Source organism: Gymnodraco acuticeps, unplaced genomic scaffold, assembly GCF_902827175.1.
Source record: "Gymnodraco acuticeps unplaced genomic scaffold, fGymAcu1.1, whole genome shotgun sequence".
Taxonomy (NCBI): Eukaryota; Metazoa; Chordata; class Actinopteri; order Perciformes; family Bathydraconidae; genus Gymnodraco; species Gymnodraco acuticeps.
Genome location: NW_022990034.1, coordinates 74,405 through 91,554, shown reverse-complemented (window position 1 = coordinate 91,554; position 17,150 = coordinate 74,405). Strand labels below are relative to the sequence as shown.

The following is a 17,150-nucleotide window of genomic DNA, read 5'->3' as shown; positions in this document are numbered from 1 at the left end:
CAGTTGAAGGCTTTGGAGCATTGAAGTTTGTAGACGTCTTTACTTTCAGTTATCTTATGTCATGATGTGCATCCTGTTAACCATCTACCTGCTCATATTTAAATCAGAAGTTATCTTTTTGCCAATAAAAAACGTTGCCAATAAATGTACAGCCTATATAATTAGTGATGCTAAAGCATTACCAAAACAGATTTTAGATTTACGCTGGTAAGAAAACATGACATGTTTTTTTTCAGTGTAAAGTAGGTACTCATACTTCCCGATAAGACTTATCAAGCTTCTAGGGAACAAAGCTAATTCAGATTTACAGCTCAGGCTGATCCTGTTTCTAGTAAAGAATATTTCTGTTCTACTAAGAGGATTGCCAGTTATAGGAGCAGGAGCCTTTTCTTTGTTATGTATTAACCTGAGAAACAGGATGCACAGATATGACCTTGGATCGAGCCGTGCATAGAGAGATCGATGACCTATTGCAATGTTTTTTCTGTATCCTCCTCTTAGAATTTGTGGCTCGAAGGTTAAACGGTAAATCCTAAAGGCTACAGAAATAATTATCTTAGTTGTCAGGAAAAAATATGAATATTTGATTACATTTTCATTGACACAACATTCAGGGCATACAAATCCATATATATATATATATATATATATATATATGTGTATGTCAAGGCTATGACACAACACGTTTTTCTAAGACTAGTAAAAGTTGTTTACACTGATAAATAAATAAAAAGTCTCACAATGTGGCAGCAGTTACAGGGGACAGGAGGAGGATGCTTTGAAAGAGACTATACCGCTAATATCTGCGACTATTTCCTGGTGCTCTTACCTTTCTCCCTTTCTTTAATTACATTGTGTCACTGTTCCTGCATGCATCATTATAGCCCTTGGCTGTTACATCTTCTCTATCTCTCCGTCTGTGTTACTTCAACTGTACATGACACAAATGAAAATAATTACTAATATGCTTAAGCCTATTTATGATATGATGCCTTTTATACTTATAATATAATCCAAATGATATATATAAAATGAAGTATGATGAGGGGGGGTAATATTTCAGGAATTACATCTGAATGTAATGTTCTCTTAATCAAAGTGAATGTGAAAGGGAAACACTCAAATGTATAAGAAAAAAAAAATACTAGCATGTCTTTTTTGTCTTTTTTGCCACTATAATTGGATCAACCTTATCACACCAAATTATATTTTTTCTTTAACTAACATACCACTTATCTCAGAAAAGATTCAAGTTATTTTTCCTAAATGTAAAACTTAGTCTGAATATTGCCCCCATCATACTGGTTCCGTACTTGTTTTTGACCTAGAGTGGCCCTTGTATGCCGTCGTAGCAAACGGCTGTATTACTTTGTCATGTAGTGCTGTGTCTGTGTTTGTTGCCCTCTCTCTGACCCTTTCCTCACTCTCTTGCAAACTGCTCCACTTCTATATCCTTCACTACGCCATTATAATAAGTGAGTAGATAACTTTACATTAATGCCTTTGGAATAAGTTCATCACATTTTAATCTCCATTGCTAACAAGAGGAAATGGGAACATTTTAAAAAGGTCAATATAAGTTCATCCCCCGTAAATCTAGTCAAAGATCATTGGGTTAGTCACTGTTTAGCGGTGGAAATGGGGAAACTGTATGCTCCCTTGCCTCTTGTGTTCCCAGTGGAGCTTCCATCATGAATAACAGCTTCTGGCTCAGGGCCTCCAGCTCTGAATATATATGCAGTTATGACATAGGCCATCAGCTGCCAGAGGTGCAAAGCCAGGTCACTGATGCTCCAGAGACACCCAGTCCACTTCACTCCGCTCAAGTGTGCAAGTCACACTTATCAAAGCACACTTAAATGCACGCCAGAGCACAGTGTAACTGAAGAAATGTACCATAAGTTACATGTCTTCTACAGTAACCTGACACGCCGAGCTTATCACGACCATGAACACCTCATTTATTTATTCATGCTGTGTTATGTCCTCTAAAATAGCATTTTGGTTAAGTTGTAGTACAACAATGAAATGATTTCCTATGTTAAAATTAAAGGAGCTCCTAAAATAATTATAGAAAATCAAAACCCAGTTTATTTCCCAACTTATAAAATATTGACGCTCAGTCAGAGGCTATCACCGTCTGGTACAGGGGAACTTTTTAGCGTCTATATGAGAAGTGCTGGGCCTTTAACTGACTCCAATGTAAACCAGTCATCATCATTATTAGACAGTTGAAGCAAAAATACTTTTAAGTGCGAGAAAATCAGGAACGCGTGTCATGTACCAATATCACAACAATCTTTTCTTAAGCCTAACACTTACTCACTAAACACATTTAGTTACAAAACTAAAGTCCTTTTTCTTTCCAAAATGATCTTTTACCAAGCCAAACACTTGTGTTGCCTAATTCTAACCAACACCAGCGGAAATTGACTCGACACAACCAAAACTGATGAATCACAATTTAAAATGTACCACTGATCAAACATTGAAATTGATCAGATGGGAGTGAGAATGTGCTTCTTTAATCTTTAAAGAGGAAAAGGGTTGTCTAAATGTCAAGCCATATGCAATGAACTACACTTTAAAGAACCAAGCTTTTCATCAGCTACCTCACAGATCTCTTCTCCTGCCTCTCTGCTGTTCCTCTTTTCATGTCTTTCTTTATATCTGAGTTATCTGAGTTATCACTGTTATCTCTCCCACCTTCATTTGCATACAATCAGCTTCTTTGTACTGTTTTCATTCAAAGCTTCCCTTCCTTTCCCGCGCCAGTATTGCTTTCCAGTTGACTGTACCTACACTCTCACTCACCCCCCATCTCTTTACACCCCCCTCCTGTTTGCCCACTTTCCCTCCACCCTGTTCTCCTCAGGTCTCCTCTTCCCTCCACCCTTCCTGCTCATATGTCTCATCAAAGCTTCCAACATGAAGTCAGACAGATCCGAAGAAAAGACAACGGTCTCACCCTTTGTACTGACATGAAATGGACGGCGTACTGATAAATGTGCTCAGCGGGGACTCACCCTTGAACAAAACGTGTGGTATTTGTGGTTGTGACCGTACCGCATGGAAGGAGACATTTGTTGTGAATGAAGCCGTGCCTTATTTACTGAAACATTCCTCAAAACAAACAAACTCAGACTCTCTCATCCCTTTCTGAGTCCTCGTTTCCTCCTCTTACTTCTCCTATGTTCTCCATAGAGTGGTGCAGGAATGAGTCCTTAAACCTGGAAACTAATTAGCATTTTAGCACTTCCAGTTCACTCGTTTTATCAATGCGTTTTTGGTTGGATGCCAGAAAATAAGGGCTGTGGTTAACACAAACCTAAGTACATTTAACGGTTTATTCTAAGACAAAAGTGATGTCAGTAAATACTCCTTTGGTAAATATCAAGCTTGTGTGTGTGTGTGTCTTTAAAAGCAGCTAAAGAGGACTAACAAACATCGTCATGCCAAACATTAGCTTTCTCTAGCTTAGCGGTCATGTGACTGATGACGGTTTGTTTGTAGATGTAAACATTAGCCATTTACTTCTGGCAATTGTATTTGCACTTTAACATCATGAAAGCATTGTTAATATATGGAGATTATGCTGCCGATTGCCGAACAAAATGTGCAAGTATCATAAAAGTGTGTTTGCCAAAGATCGTATTTTCTGCCACGTTTAGAAAATTCAATAGTAATAACCCCAATGCTTTTCGTCCAGCCCTTGCAATGCTGACTACAAAAATACTTCGTCCCTGCACCACTTTATTGATTCTCCTTCTACACATCCTTTCTGTCCTCTGCCCTTCACTCTTAAGCCTCATGGTGAAACCAGCCTGCTGGGGGGGGAATGGTATCGATGTCAGGCTTAGGAATTCTACTCCACTATGCAAGGAAACAATAAGTCACATAGTTCCAGGAAGGTCTAACTAAGCCCTCTTCTGTTCTCATTGCATTTCTCTCCAAATGAGTTTTGTGTTTCTTATAATATTCCAAACACTGTCGCTGTTTTAATTTTTAATTCGCTCATGAAGTGATTTTTTAAATTTTGTTTTTAGTAAGAACATTTGATTTTCTCTATTTTGTATTTAATCTGATCTGCACATTTCAAGGATCTGCTGCTCTGTTTTAAAGGAAAGTTGGATGAGAAGGTTAATGTGTTTCTTAAGTTCTAAGCTTGGCCAAACCAAAACAATTGAAGCAGGTCAACAGAGTTGTTTTGGCTCCGTCAAAGGTGCTTTTCCAAAGAATCTGAATGTATTAAGTTTGCACATTGTTTCTTGTGTTTTGAACACATTTTAGAAATGCTTGAAGAGGCCTTTTGGAAATAAGCAGTTGGTCCATGCTTTAAGCTAGCCTTAAAGCCCTATTATGCTCTTTGGGTTTTTCCCTTCCCTGTAGTGAAGGGTCTGCAAAGGCTAAGTGCCCCAAGTTCCCCCCCCCCTCGCCTGAAATGTCATGATTGTAGTCCTTTTTTTTATTCCGTAACATAGTGAAATTACTATGTAACACTTGCGCTTCTCTTGGCTAGCGCTCGGACACATTGTACGTGATATGCGGGACATCTCCAAGTGGTTGACCAATCATAACAGCAGACTGGTCTCTGGTTTCAGACAGAGGGTGAAAAGAGGTGCTGAAGCACAGGCAATACGAGAACAATTCCGACTTTTCTGAACATTAGAGCATTGAACATGTCACAGTAGAGGCACAACATACTAATATGAACCTGAACATGAGCATAATAGGGCCATTTAACCTATCCTGGACTTAACACTCAGGAATGTAATTCTCACCGACCTTCTCATCCAACTTCTTCCGAGAAATCAAACAAGCATAACACCGTTAAGATGGTTGTAAGTATATCAAAATCAAATGGAAATTATTTATCTACTGTAATTTGTGAACACAACTGCAATGATGTTGGCATAGTTGAGTTATTATATTAGCCCAGCCACTAAGGTACTGTTGGGTTTGTCTGAAAAGTCTGTAGAAGGAATCACTTGATGCTTACCTACCGTACAGCTCAACTATTCCAGTGTTAGTTTTTTTTATTGCACAGTTCAACCAATGAAGATGATTTCGTAATATTATTGTTTAGTTTAATGTTTACAATATAACTCTGACCAAAGGATGTTTATCTTACTGAATGTTTGAGAATAAAGACAGGATTACTCTTGATCTAGATAAAGAATGTAGCATTTGATTTACTTTTATAACGTTATGCTACTGTATACACACTGTTAGAGAACGATAACCAAAGAAATGACTGTCGTCTTTCTTTTGCTGTTACTCAAGTTGTACCCAAGCTATTTAACACATAATAAATATGATTCAAAATCTAGCCACATGAGGTTGGTTGGTATATTGATGCTTTCATATAGCACAATTAGAAGGAAAAAAGCATACACAAGGCTACTAGGATTTAACGTGAGAATATTGACTTTTACTTTAAATAGTCCCTATTGTGCTTTTTGGAGTTTTCTCTTTCCTGTTGTGTGTTATATAGGTTTGTGTGCATGTAAACAGTCTGCAAAGGCTAAAATCCCAAAGTTCCCTCTAGTGGGAATGCATCTCGTCTTAGTGCTTGAACCTTTGGGGTATTTAAGAAAATATTGATCTCCCAATGAATTCCCTGTTTTTGTAACCTATTACTTTAAATACATTAAGAACAATGCATTGTGTGTTTTGCTAACATAAGCGTTAGATGCATCCTCACTGTTTCCTTCATGGATACCTTAACATGTGGGAGTGTTTATATATACATTCTATTTGTGAGTCCTCAGGCAACACATTGTACTTTTCCTCACATCTTTGTGTTTGCTGTGCTTTAGCTCATGTTCTCCACAGGCAGTAATATAGTTCTCATGTTTCACCGTGTCTTCGGGCTACAGAAATATGAGGTAATAAGTACTGCGCTGCTGGAAGAGCTTCCACCGTAATCCATGTATCGGATGTTTCGCTTCGGGTCACTTCAAATTCTGAGGATATTACACCACTTTTTCCTTCTAAAGTTATTGCTTTCTCTGAAGACTTATTTCCAAGTACTGAATCATGCTTCTTAGGAAAACCTTCTTCAGAAATGTTATTTTCTTTCTCTCTGGACAGTACACACATTCTCATATGTTTCTGGTAGAAAGGACAGTAACTGCTTTGCTTTTGTACTTTGTTGTTTTCCTGTCAACCGCATTTTCAGGATTGTGGGATTGTCTTGCCAAAACAAATGGATCTTAGAATATATTATATATACAATATATATTTCATGGTTTTAGCTTGGGTTGTTTGCCTTTTGGTTTGTCTGTCAGCAGGATTTCAGAAAAAGCATATTGGACTGGATTTCCTGAAACGTGATGGGAAAGTGTCCAATAGGCCAAGAAAGAACCAATGAAATGTTGTAGAATATCCACATGATGGGACAAAAGCACACATTGTTTCACTTTCAATAACACTGCAACAATAGGGATTATGCTGCATTGATGTGGTGTTGGAACAACTGGAAGAATTGGTTCCATCCTGGGAAAATGTACAGAAACATGTTGTTTTAATGCCCTGAGCAATAAAAAGCAACATCCTTCCTTATGAACTCACCAAAGAAGATGGCGTCCATAACTTTGGGAATGGTACCATCGTAGGAGCATCAAAAGGGATATTTAAATAATCTGCTGCTGTGTTTTTAACAGTTGTTCAATAAGAATGTCAATATTTTCCACTATTTGTAAACATTGAAAGGGTTGTTAGCCTAGCTTAGCACAAAACAAGTTGGAAACGGTAGGATAACGGTTATTTTTGCTCTGCAAAGGTGCTTTTCCAAAAATCACTGATTTTTTTTTTATATCTATCTATACTGTTTTTTGTGTTGAACAAGCCTCAACACATCCTGGACTCAAAACTTAGAATAAAAATGCAGGCTTAAGTGAATTGGAGGTCAAATGTGGCCTCGTACATCATCATGGTCCAGTTTTGACATCTTTGCCGAGTCCATTTATGTCTTATGGCTGCCGCAGGTAAGTTTTGCAGCTTGTTGATCCAGAATTATTCTGTTTTATTTTTGTCTAACATTTAAATGATTCCCAACATTGTTTCTGTTTGTAATCATGATCATTTTATAAACCCAGAGTTGATGTGATGCTTATATTATAAACTCCTTGTCTCCTTTTCTCTGTCTCTAGTTTGCCTATTGTTGACCTGATGGAGACGTGCATTGACGATGTCCTCCGGGCTCCTGCCGTCCCCACGGTGACGGCTACAGACGAGGCCAGAGCAAGCGGCTCCTACGCCCCCCCCAGTGCCACCGGGGAGGATCCTCTTGGTCTCGCTGGTGAGCGTACAGAAAAACCACAAAGTAAATTCGGACCGTCAAAGAAAATGTATTGGAAAATGTTTTACTCAGAAATGTCAAAAGAATTAAAATCTTGTCTTGGAAGCCTCTCGAATAAACCACTTTATGTATGAAAAATGTGTTTCATAAGATAATACAGTGTAGTGACAATATGTCAGACTACGAGACACTGACAACACCACTTAGACTCACTCCCATCTTATTTTAATACATCACTGCTTCCCATTCTTCAGTTATTTAAAGAATTGTTTCACTAACATTAACTAAAGAAAGACCCCAGAGATGATGTGTTCAATGATACATAAAAAAAATGGAGGGAAGTAAAGCAGGATACTGAAAAGAGGAACATTTAAATGTAATTTCCTTAGAGTTATGTGTATGTTTTATTGTGCATGCTCTGAAATATCACAATGTAGTTGTATTAAGGTTAATGGCTGTGTTTCTCCAGAAGCAGCAGCCCGTCTGAAGCAGCTAGAGTTTGAGACCAGTCCGCTTCTCACTACCCCGAAAAATAACATCAATGTCAACATGACCATGAATAACCAGGTGGGTAATAGTTTATAAAGTATGTATGTGTATTTCCAACTTCAACTAAACAATGTCGTTCTTCTAGAAAAAGGCTGGTATCACAAGCATGGAGAAATAACCATACGGATATGATAGCATTTCTTCTGGTTTGTGTAGAAGTTCTATTTTCCTCACCTATTTCTCTCTCATCTCAACAGGAGGATGTGGTGAAGCTGACGGAGAAGTGTGCTCTGAACAGCACAGGCAGCAGTCCTGCCGTCACTCCTCTGTGTGTCCCGGAGGAACTGAAGAGTAACATCCTGAAAGCACAGGCCGAGGCTGCTGCCCTCAAGGTGAGGAACAGAGCTTCAATCAAAAGAAATGCTTTGTTTTATTACAATTTGAACAACTGTCAGTCTAGAACAGGGGTCCGTTGTCTGCACTGTTAACCCTTTGGCTTATGTGTTATTTCAATCAACTGCACAGTATAAATCTTTTGTAAAGTACTGTAGCCTTGCCGTTTGCAGTAATGTTAGTCCTACAATTCAGATGGTGCTAATATGATCCGTGAAAAGTCAAACTGAAGTGAGGGATATTATCCATGCTTATTTTCTTGTCATAACCTTTTGATAGTTAGAGGGTACAATTATTTGAAGTGCACTCTTTGTGCTGGGTACTTTCACTTTTAATGCTGCTAAATGGTTTTAAAACTCAAATCTGATACTTTCATGTATAAAATAATGGAATGAATCTAGGGCCTTGGTTTTCTAACTTTCAAAACAACCCTTTTAAGCTCAAACAGTGACTACTTTTACATGAACAGAATTATTTTCAATTTGAAAAGGGTTATGCAAATAACATATTCAGTGTCTACTATGAAATATTGGGTATGAAGCATTTTCTGATCAAGGCGTGGGGTTTGCCAGATTTGGATCATATTTAGTTTTTAAGAGCATTCTTTGGGAATGTATACAACACATTTAGTACTTGTGTCTCGATCAAGGGTTTAATCGCAGTTTCCGACACACAGCCTCATGACTGTTTACCGCCAGCTCTTTTTGAAACGTGAATAAATATAACGCATACCTTATCAAGAAGGTGGTTGAAGGAATGAGGGAGGCTATGTGCACAATGACGATACCGGTGGAAACGTTCAAGTGGGAATACAGCTTTACAGCTTAGTAGGATTATTGTGTTTTTTGAAATAAGGGCAAAACCCAGAATAATCTGTGCAAATAAGAATAATGCATGTTTGTATTAGTCCTCCACCCTCTATCCATCTATGTATCTTTCTACCTGTTCTTCTGTGTAGGGATCTTTGGAGGAACATATCGTCATTGTTGGAGAAAAAAACTGTAACGTGCAGGAGGCCTCGGTCAGGTATGACCATACACAGGAATCACTTAATCAAAGCACAGTCTATAAATCAAGATAGAATAAATCTACCTTTTTGATCTCACATTGGGAAATGGGTTATGATACAGCAGCAACATGTTTATAAGGCACATTGCACATGAGTTTAAAATGCAATAATATTCAATAAGATCAAAAACACAAACACTAAATATATACATATCATAACAGCCCAAAGCTAAATATCTATAGAATACACAATAAAATATTTTAGAATACACTTTAATAGAACAACTTACTACAACAATAAAATATATAAACATATGATGCTTTATACACACCTAAAATAAAAAAATTGCAACTTGCATATTGTTGTTTTCAAGTGTCCAAATAATTATTAATCAAAAAATAATATGATGTATAAATTAAAGATAAATCAATGAGCAGGTTTTTGCTTAGACCACCAAAACATATTCAGCCGTTCAACATGTTGTGTTTGGTTGTTTTTTAAAATGGTCCTTACAGTGGAGTCAGTCAGTACAGAGCCTACATGGTCAGGAAGAAAGCCTTTGTCAGTCGTGCTCTATTGTCTTGAAATTAGGCTTCCTCCTCCTCCTCCTCCTCCTCCTCCATCTTCCTGAGTCATGCCAACTGTCAACACATTGTCTCAGCCAATCTCCGCACACCCTTCTGCTCGAGCTGATTATCTCCCTGAATATTCATGAGGATTATCGCTGTAGCTCAAAACATTACATCACCTGCAGCTCATTCTTACAAGCAAGGCTTTCATCGACTGTCAGGCAAATCCCTGTCGCCGGGTCGTATCCGAGGCAGACAGTGGAACACGCTGTTTCAATATCAAAATACTTTGTAATGACGGAGGAAATGTTTGTTTTGACAGTTGCAAAATACAAAAAAAATAACATTTAATAGAATAAATATTATATAAACATAAGAAGTTAATGAAAAATGTGCATATTGTACTATAATATAAAACAATTAATAAGTATTGAGTATGTAAGTCGCTTTGGATAAAAGCGTCTAATAAGTAACATGTAATGTAAACATGTGTAAATTACAATTGATACAGTTGTGTATGTAAGTATTAATAAAGATATCAACACTTTTTTTCTGGTATTTTCCCATAAATGCCTTTCAAATCTTGATTTATAAAGTCATTGTTTATTATCTTAAGGATATTTTAATCAATGTAAAATGATTTTTTATAACCTGTCATGTGAGTCGTTTTTTCTTTAAATATATATACTGTATATTCTACTCAAATGTCACATTAATTAGACAAATAAAATATATCATAAATGAAGTATGTGCCATCTGTTTCCAGGTTGAAGGTGCGTACGGGACGGATGGGCAGTAACTCGTCTCTGACTGTCGTCAGTCGCCCCGACAACCAGGACTCTTGGGACCTGCTCAAACCGGCCTCCTTGGGCTCATCAGCCGGGGTCAGGTCAGTCTGTGTGTCTGTGTGAACTAAAGGGAAAAGTTATTTCATATTTCCTGAAAAATGATGATTTCACACATTGACAGAACGAGCCTGGGTCCCACTCTTAAAGAAAGAGATTACAGCACCCACCTGATTTGACTTCAATTGAATTACCTGAAGAGTAAAGTGTAAAATACACAATCATCTGTTGTCTTCCAATTTGTTGCTTGGTCTTTGCTGACATCTGTTGGCGTGTTTGAGTATCTGTGTTGAGTCACATGACTTGAGTTCTGCCTGGATACTGCTGCCGTCTCCGCTCTAAGTGTTTACAGTAGGATGACACAAAAATGCAGACGCTTGACCAGACAATTCACAAAAGGCCCCAGAGGCCCCGGGCTCATTGATGCAGTAAACGCTCGCTCTGTTCAGCCTCTTTATCTCCTACAGTCTGGAGAATTTCCACTCTGCTGTGCTGACACAAGGAAGCCATTAATCAATAACTCAATCACACAGCATTCAATCAGGAAAGATTACCCCTTAACTATATTATCTAGCTAAATGTGATACTACTGGGTTTTTTCAAAGCTTGAGGGACTTTAAATATATTACTGTGTGGGTTGCTGTGAGGATTTTCTCTCTGGAGTGGAGCATAAATCTATACGTCTGCTTATTCTTTCTCTTTTGTCATGTCAGTGTGGAGAGGCTGGCTGAAGACGTAAACCCCTCTGTCCCCAAGATGCCCTCTGAGCCAGTCTGTGAAGCCACGGCACCAAAGGTAAAAACCATTATTAATAGTTGAATTATTTACTCTGGTGCGTTTACATTTTTTTACAATGGAGATAATAGCCATGAATCTTTGAATACATGAAGTAAGTGAAAGCTTGAGTATGAATGTTCAGTTAGATTTTCAATGGCAGTAAGTAGTCTAATTGAATGTATTTAATAAGGGTACAGGTACATAGAGTTGAAATGTTTCATCTGATCCATTAGGCGCTTTCACACCGCAGTACTTTTCCCACTTTAGTTCCGATATAGTTCCGAAATGTCGCGTTCAGACCAAAAAGAGCCGGAACAAAAATGAGTTAATCAGAACCTTTTTTACCCCCGTTTCCGTCCCTGCTAGAGAGCAGGTACTTTCGTGGGAGAAAAAGGTTCCTATGTCTGATTGGCTGGGCGGAATGCAAACCACGCCCCATAAAACGTAAAACTCCCAAAAAGTTTTGTGAAGCCGCCATTTTATTATCCTTGCATTAGCATTATTAGCATTAGCATTATTAGCATTAGCCCAGCGCACAAACGCAGAGAGACTAACTTATGGCAACACAAAATAAAACATGGGAGCGTGGAGATGAGGAGGTGTCGGCGTTCTGGTGATTTACTCGGAAGGCTTCAGTAGAAGCTGCTGGGATACTGTACTTAGTTCATGAGAACTAAAGAGTTCTCATGAACTAAGTTCTGATGAACCTTTGTGGGAAAAGTACTGCGATGTGAAAGCGCCTATTGTATATTAAAGATGGACAAAAAGGTGACTTTGCCAGATAATCTTCAATGCTACAATACACTGTAAGGAGCTCCACAGTCCTACTATTCAATTCATTTTATTCAACTAGATTTTACCTTTTAATTAAAAAATGTAAGGTAAAATCTTAAAACATTGATGGAAATGTGCAAAATGACATACTATCCAAAGCTTTAGAAACTGTTACCCAAACGCTAATCAGAAAGTATTATCATATTACTACTAAACAATATTTATTACTAACACATCTAGAATTGTACATGTATTATACAGAACATATTAAAAGCTAAAAAGATCTTAATAATGCAATCCTCTCATCTTCTTATTATAGACACATGCATTTCCAAACATTTGGACTACCTATGTTGTAAATGTATTATCTTTTCAATGTACACACGGCATCTATTGCACGTCTGTCCGTCCTGGGAGAGGGATCCCTCCTCTGTTGCTCTCCCTGAGGTTTCTCCCATGTTCCCTTTAAACTGTGGGTTTTCTCCGGAAGTTTTTCCTTGTACGATGTGAGGGTCTAAGGACAGAGGGTGTCGTATTGTCATACTGATATTCTATACAAACTGTGAAGTCCACTGAGACAAATGTAACATTTGTGATATTGGGCTAAATAAATAAACATTGATTGATTGAATCCTGAATAAAGAGTGTGGCACTGAGGGAACATCTTATTAATAAAGATGTATTTTGCATGCCACGTGTATAGCTCCTCTGTGAAACCAAATGTAAAAACGTTGATTAATAAAAAACTTGTCTAAGTTTTCTGTGTTGACATGTTTTGGTTTGTATCATTGTGCAGGTTAAAGCAGACGAAGTTGACCTGCCAAGCTCCGCCCCTCTGTCTGACAACCTGATCGATTTCACCGATCCAACCCCTGTGGTAAGATGCACTTCTACCTTGTGTAAAACTCCTACAAATGATAATATCCTTAACTCATGAAAAACATATTTGCGTATGAACCTTTTAAGATTCCAATGCTACCAGTTTTAAGTGCAAAAGCATTTCTATAAGCCTTCCATCGCTTTTTTAAGACATGCAAAAGCTTCAGACATTAGCGAGCTGGGTATTTACTGACATTTACTCACAACAAATCTCATAAGCTTGTTTTACCACAGATCATTTTTCTCACATATGTTCACCTGGAAACGTTACCTCATGTTGTGGTTTCGGACTCATTCCTGCACCATTCTAATAAATGTGAAAATATTTGAATTGTTTTTCAGTTGCCTGCAGTGCCGCCGCCCAAACCTCTCATCACTCCTCGCTGGATCATCCCTTCCACGGCTGTGAGTATCACTCTGATTTGAATCTGTCTAACTCCTCTCCTGATCAACCGTCTGCCACAGGTTCTAATGAAGTCAACAAAATCAATAAACATTTTCATGTTTATTGATTTTGTTTTAAATGTCTCCAATGTCCTGACACTGGTGATTCATGACTCAGCGTTTATCTTCCACATGCACTTGCTTAGTCGCTGTTCTCATTGGCTGGTGTAGAGGCTCTGTAGAGAATGACCTCCTCCCTTCTCCCCCCCCCTCTAATGCAGCCTCCCGGCGTCTTTACTAACGGCCTGCTCGACCTTGACCCCCCCGCTAAGGTCAACCCTCCTCTCCCCCCAGATGTGGGAGCATCTTTTACCCCAGCCCTCCCTCCACGTAACAACGCCTCGGCCAGGTAAAACTCTTCACATTCAAACCCAAGTGGAGCTTGAGTACATTTGGTTGCATGCTGCCCCCTGCTGGAGTCACACTGCTGCAGGAGGTCAGCTCTTCACCGCAGTTCTGCTTGGTCTCTGCTACTCTGAGAAATCATGAGCTCACTTAATGGCTTCTGGCAGTAAAACACAACTAGTAACTCAAACTGAATAGTGGTGAAATGTACATTTACTCAAGGACTGTATTTAAGTATAATGTATTTAAAGGTTATGCTACTTTATATTCCACTACATTTATTTGACAGCTTTAGTAGCGAGTTACTTTACATTTTGAGATTATTAAATATTACAAAAAAACATTAATTATTTAATAAACATCGACATAATTATACGTTCAAATCCAGCAGCAGTTTACAAAGTAATTTGAATACCAGCTGTAATGGACACATAATTGCATCCACAATCATCATCTATTAATTTATATACAGTATACTGTATACAATTCTCTAATGACCTCTTGTGCTTTTGATACTTTAACTATATTTTCTGACCAATACATTTGTGCTTTTACCTAAGTTAGATTTTGAATCCAGGATTTTCCTTTTAACAGAGCATTTTTACTATTTAAAAATATTGTACCCCCCCGCAGCGCTATGGGAAAGCCGCCAGCCTCGGAAGATGGAGCCAAACTCAGAGGACTCCTGACCACTGAGCTCTGAGGGAGAAAACCAGGAGCAGCCATCACAATGTTCACCCCCCTAAGCTCCTCACCCATCACACACAAGCAAACTGGATCAGATGTGCTGCGGGCTAAAAGGAGAGTGAACACAGGGGGAGGCAAACCCTTCACTTAACACAGAAAAGAATAGAGATGTGACAGATGTTCACAATAACACGACACCAAGCCCAGTAAAACGACATTTAGCACCAGTATTAACATATAGAGAACACTTGTGGTGTGAACTGTATGAGTTAGCTGTCAGTGCTTAAATCTCATGACACTGTAAGGTACATACGGCTCAAAGGGTAAGTTGTTTCCCCCACCCCCCCCCTTTGGAGTCATGCTGTTCATTACTGGTAGATCCCTACTACTGTGAGATCTTCTGAACACACAGCTTTAGAGCTGGAGAACACTGGATGAAGGACTGACATCTATAAAAAATAAAGACTTTAAATGTTGATCCCAAGAGATTTAAACGCGAGGACTCTTAACATGATGGATATGATACTGTTCTGTCCTTGTAGCAATTTGTTGTTTTTAATCCCACTCAATACTACACTTGCTCTGTTGGTAGCCACTGGATGTACTGTAAGAACTTCACTGGATTACTTTTGCAACACTGGACCTTGAAACTATTTGTTTTGATGACACTAGAGGTGACCACTTTCATTTTTCAACGGTTTTCATTCTCCTGCTTTTTTGTCTGTTTGAATGTGTTCTGCATCACAGTGCTTCTCACATATGTCTAGCAGCATGAGGACGTTTCGAACATCACTAACAACATGTTTTTCTGTGTCCCTTTTTGGACCTTATCAGGACTTTGAGTGAAAGTTGGAGATGAAATATGATCTTATACTTGGTGTCCTTGAAAGCACCGCCTCTACCTGTGACACTTTTTCACTCATGCTTATTTCTATGTTGGCAATGTGAAAGCAGGAGTGGTTCGGTTGCTGTGGAAACCTTTGAATCTACTGTAATCCCAGCTGGATTACCAAACTGGAAATCTTCATTATTATAACACTGGATTTAGAGCAGCGTATTCTGGCCTTTTTTAGGAAAATCATGATTACAAGCTGGGGGAGGAGGCGTGATATTCCAGGATGTATTATCTGACAGTAAAAGGGTTAGTTTACGAGAAAAAAACAACTCTCTAATATAAGAAGAAAAACGAATAATCTATGAAAGTACAGTCAGAAAAGTGAAGGAAAACCTTTGACAGTGACATAAAACACAGTATTTAGCTGTTTCTTTCACATCATTTCTTTACATTTTGAGATTTTCTGAGACATTATAATTATAATCTCTGAGATGTAATCATTTTCCTCAGAATATCGCCCTCTCCTTCTGCTCTGTATTTTTGTTTAAGTTGGCCTTTCTATACCCTGTTGTAACACATCTCTCCCAGTATTAACGTGCTGTAGTCATGGCCCCGCCTTAAGGAAATGAATGTATTCAGAAAAGCTGGAAAAGACACAGTATGAAAACGTGTTTATCTAAAAGAGTGCTGAACGTTTATACCCGACGGAAAACATGTGAAGTCTCTAAAAAGCTGGTTTTATAAATGTGAAATTGAGGCCTAATTCTAAATTTGAGTTATTAATGAAGTATGTCACTTTTTTTTTATCTCAGTCCCCTTCACGTATTAACCACCCAGTCGGGACCCTCATTGAAATGATCTCTGAAAGGGATGTCATGAGTGTTTTTACAATGTCTTCTTAGCAGTGACAGTTATTTATGCTACTCCTCAGCGTAATTGTTCAAATATGACATGTTGTCCAAAAGTGTTGTAGCGTACAGTGATTATGTATTGTCAGTATTATGACATCAGCTGGCTGTAGATACGAAGTAGATTTATATATTTTTTGAAAATGATGTTGGCAGTATACACACTGAGCAGAACTCTGCATTGTTGTATTTTCTAATTGAAGTAGGGAACATATTACTGACTGGAAAACAAATAGTGACGTCTCAAATGCAGTTTTATATAAACTTTTATTATTTTTTTCTGGAATACCTGATCATAATTCAGTAAAGCTTTGCTACAGTAGAAGTCAATTGTTCTTGATTCTTTTGTTACTGTTGAAATGATTTGCTTATCAGTGATTACATTTGGATCTGATTCGCTGTCTGCTGGGCCAGATGTGATCGCTGTCATGTTAGACCAGCTGAAACAATGACCCGGATCACTGAGGGGGAAACATCTGATTTCATAGTCCTGTTTAAATTGCCTTGCTCTGGAAAGCTATTGTATCGTTATCAGAAGTTGAGCAATGACAACTGACTGTTTCATAATGAAATTAGTCAATGTAGTAACAAAGTGCTTTTCTTTCCCTCGCAGCCCCCCTTATTTTTTGAAGAGTAATCCCCAAAACAATGAACATGGTTTTCTGAGATCTTGTTTACTCACAGAGGAAACGTATTCTTCTTACTCTCAGGTCCCAGGACATCATTAGATAATTACATTAACAACAGGCTCATGTCAAACCATTATTCTCTCCATTAGTCGAAACGTCAATCTCTTTCAGTTATTGCTTATTGGATGACAGAATGGAGGGCACTACAGAACAATTTGAGACCCTTTGCCTTTTATTAGTTAATGAACAGTAGAATGCACTGCT

General features: G+C 38.3%; 1 protein-coding gene across 8 annotated transcripts in view; it reads left to right on the top strand.

Annotated features, from left to right (window-relative positions):
- The window catches only part of epb41l5 (erythrocyte membrane protein band 4.1 like 5), a 48,480-nt gene extending 31,893 nt beyond the window's left edge, over positions 1 to 16,587 (top strand). For 4 of the 8 annotated variants that reach the window (XM_034215069.1, XM_034215071.1, XM_034215068.1 and 1 more), the window contains exons 17-26: positions 7,155 to 7,327; positions 7,773 to 7,870; positions 8,050 to 8,184; positions 9,144 to 9,211; positions 10,530 to 10,652; positions 11,322 to 11,403; positions 12,956 to 13,036; positions 13,381 to 13,443; positions 13,704 to 13,831; positions 14,461 to 16,587. In XM_034215069.1, the coding sequence (XP_034070960.1) occupies positions 7,155 to 7,327; positions 7,773 to 7,870; positions 8,050 to 8,184; positions 9,144 to 9,211; positions 10,530 to 10,652; positions 11,322 to 11,403; positions 12,956 to 13,036; positions 13,381 to 13,443; positions 13,704 to 13,831; positions 14,461 to 14,530 (1,021 nt within the window). In that variant the 3' untranslated portion in view covers positions 14,531 to 16,587. The remainder of the gene's footprint in view (positions 1 to 7,154; positions 7,328 to 7,772; positions 7,871 to 8,049; positions 8,185 to 9,143; positions 9,212 to 10,529; positions 10,653 to 11,321; positions 11,404 to 12,955; positions 13,037 to 13,380; positions 13,444 to 13,703; positions 13,832 to 14,460) is intronic. The other 4 variants (XM_034215076.1, XM_034215072.1, XM_034215075.1 and 1 more) reach the window with 3 other exon arrangements.
- Positions 16,588 to 17,150: the final 563 nt, after the last annotated feature.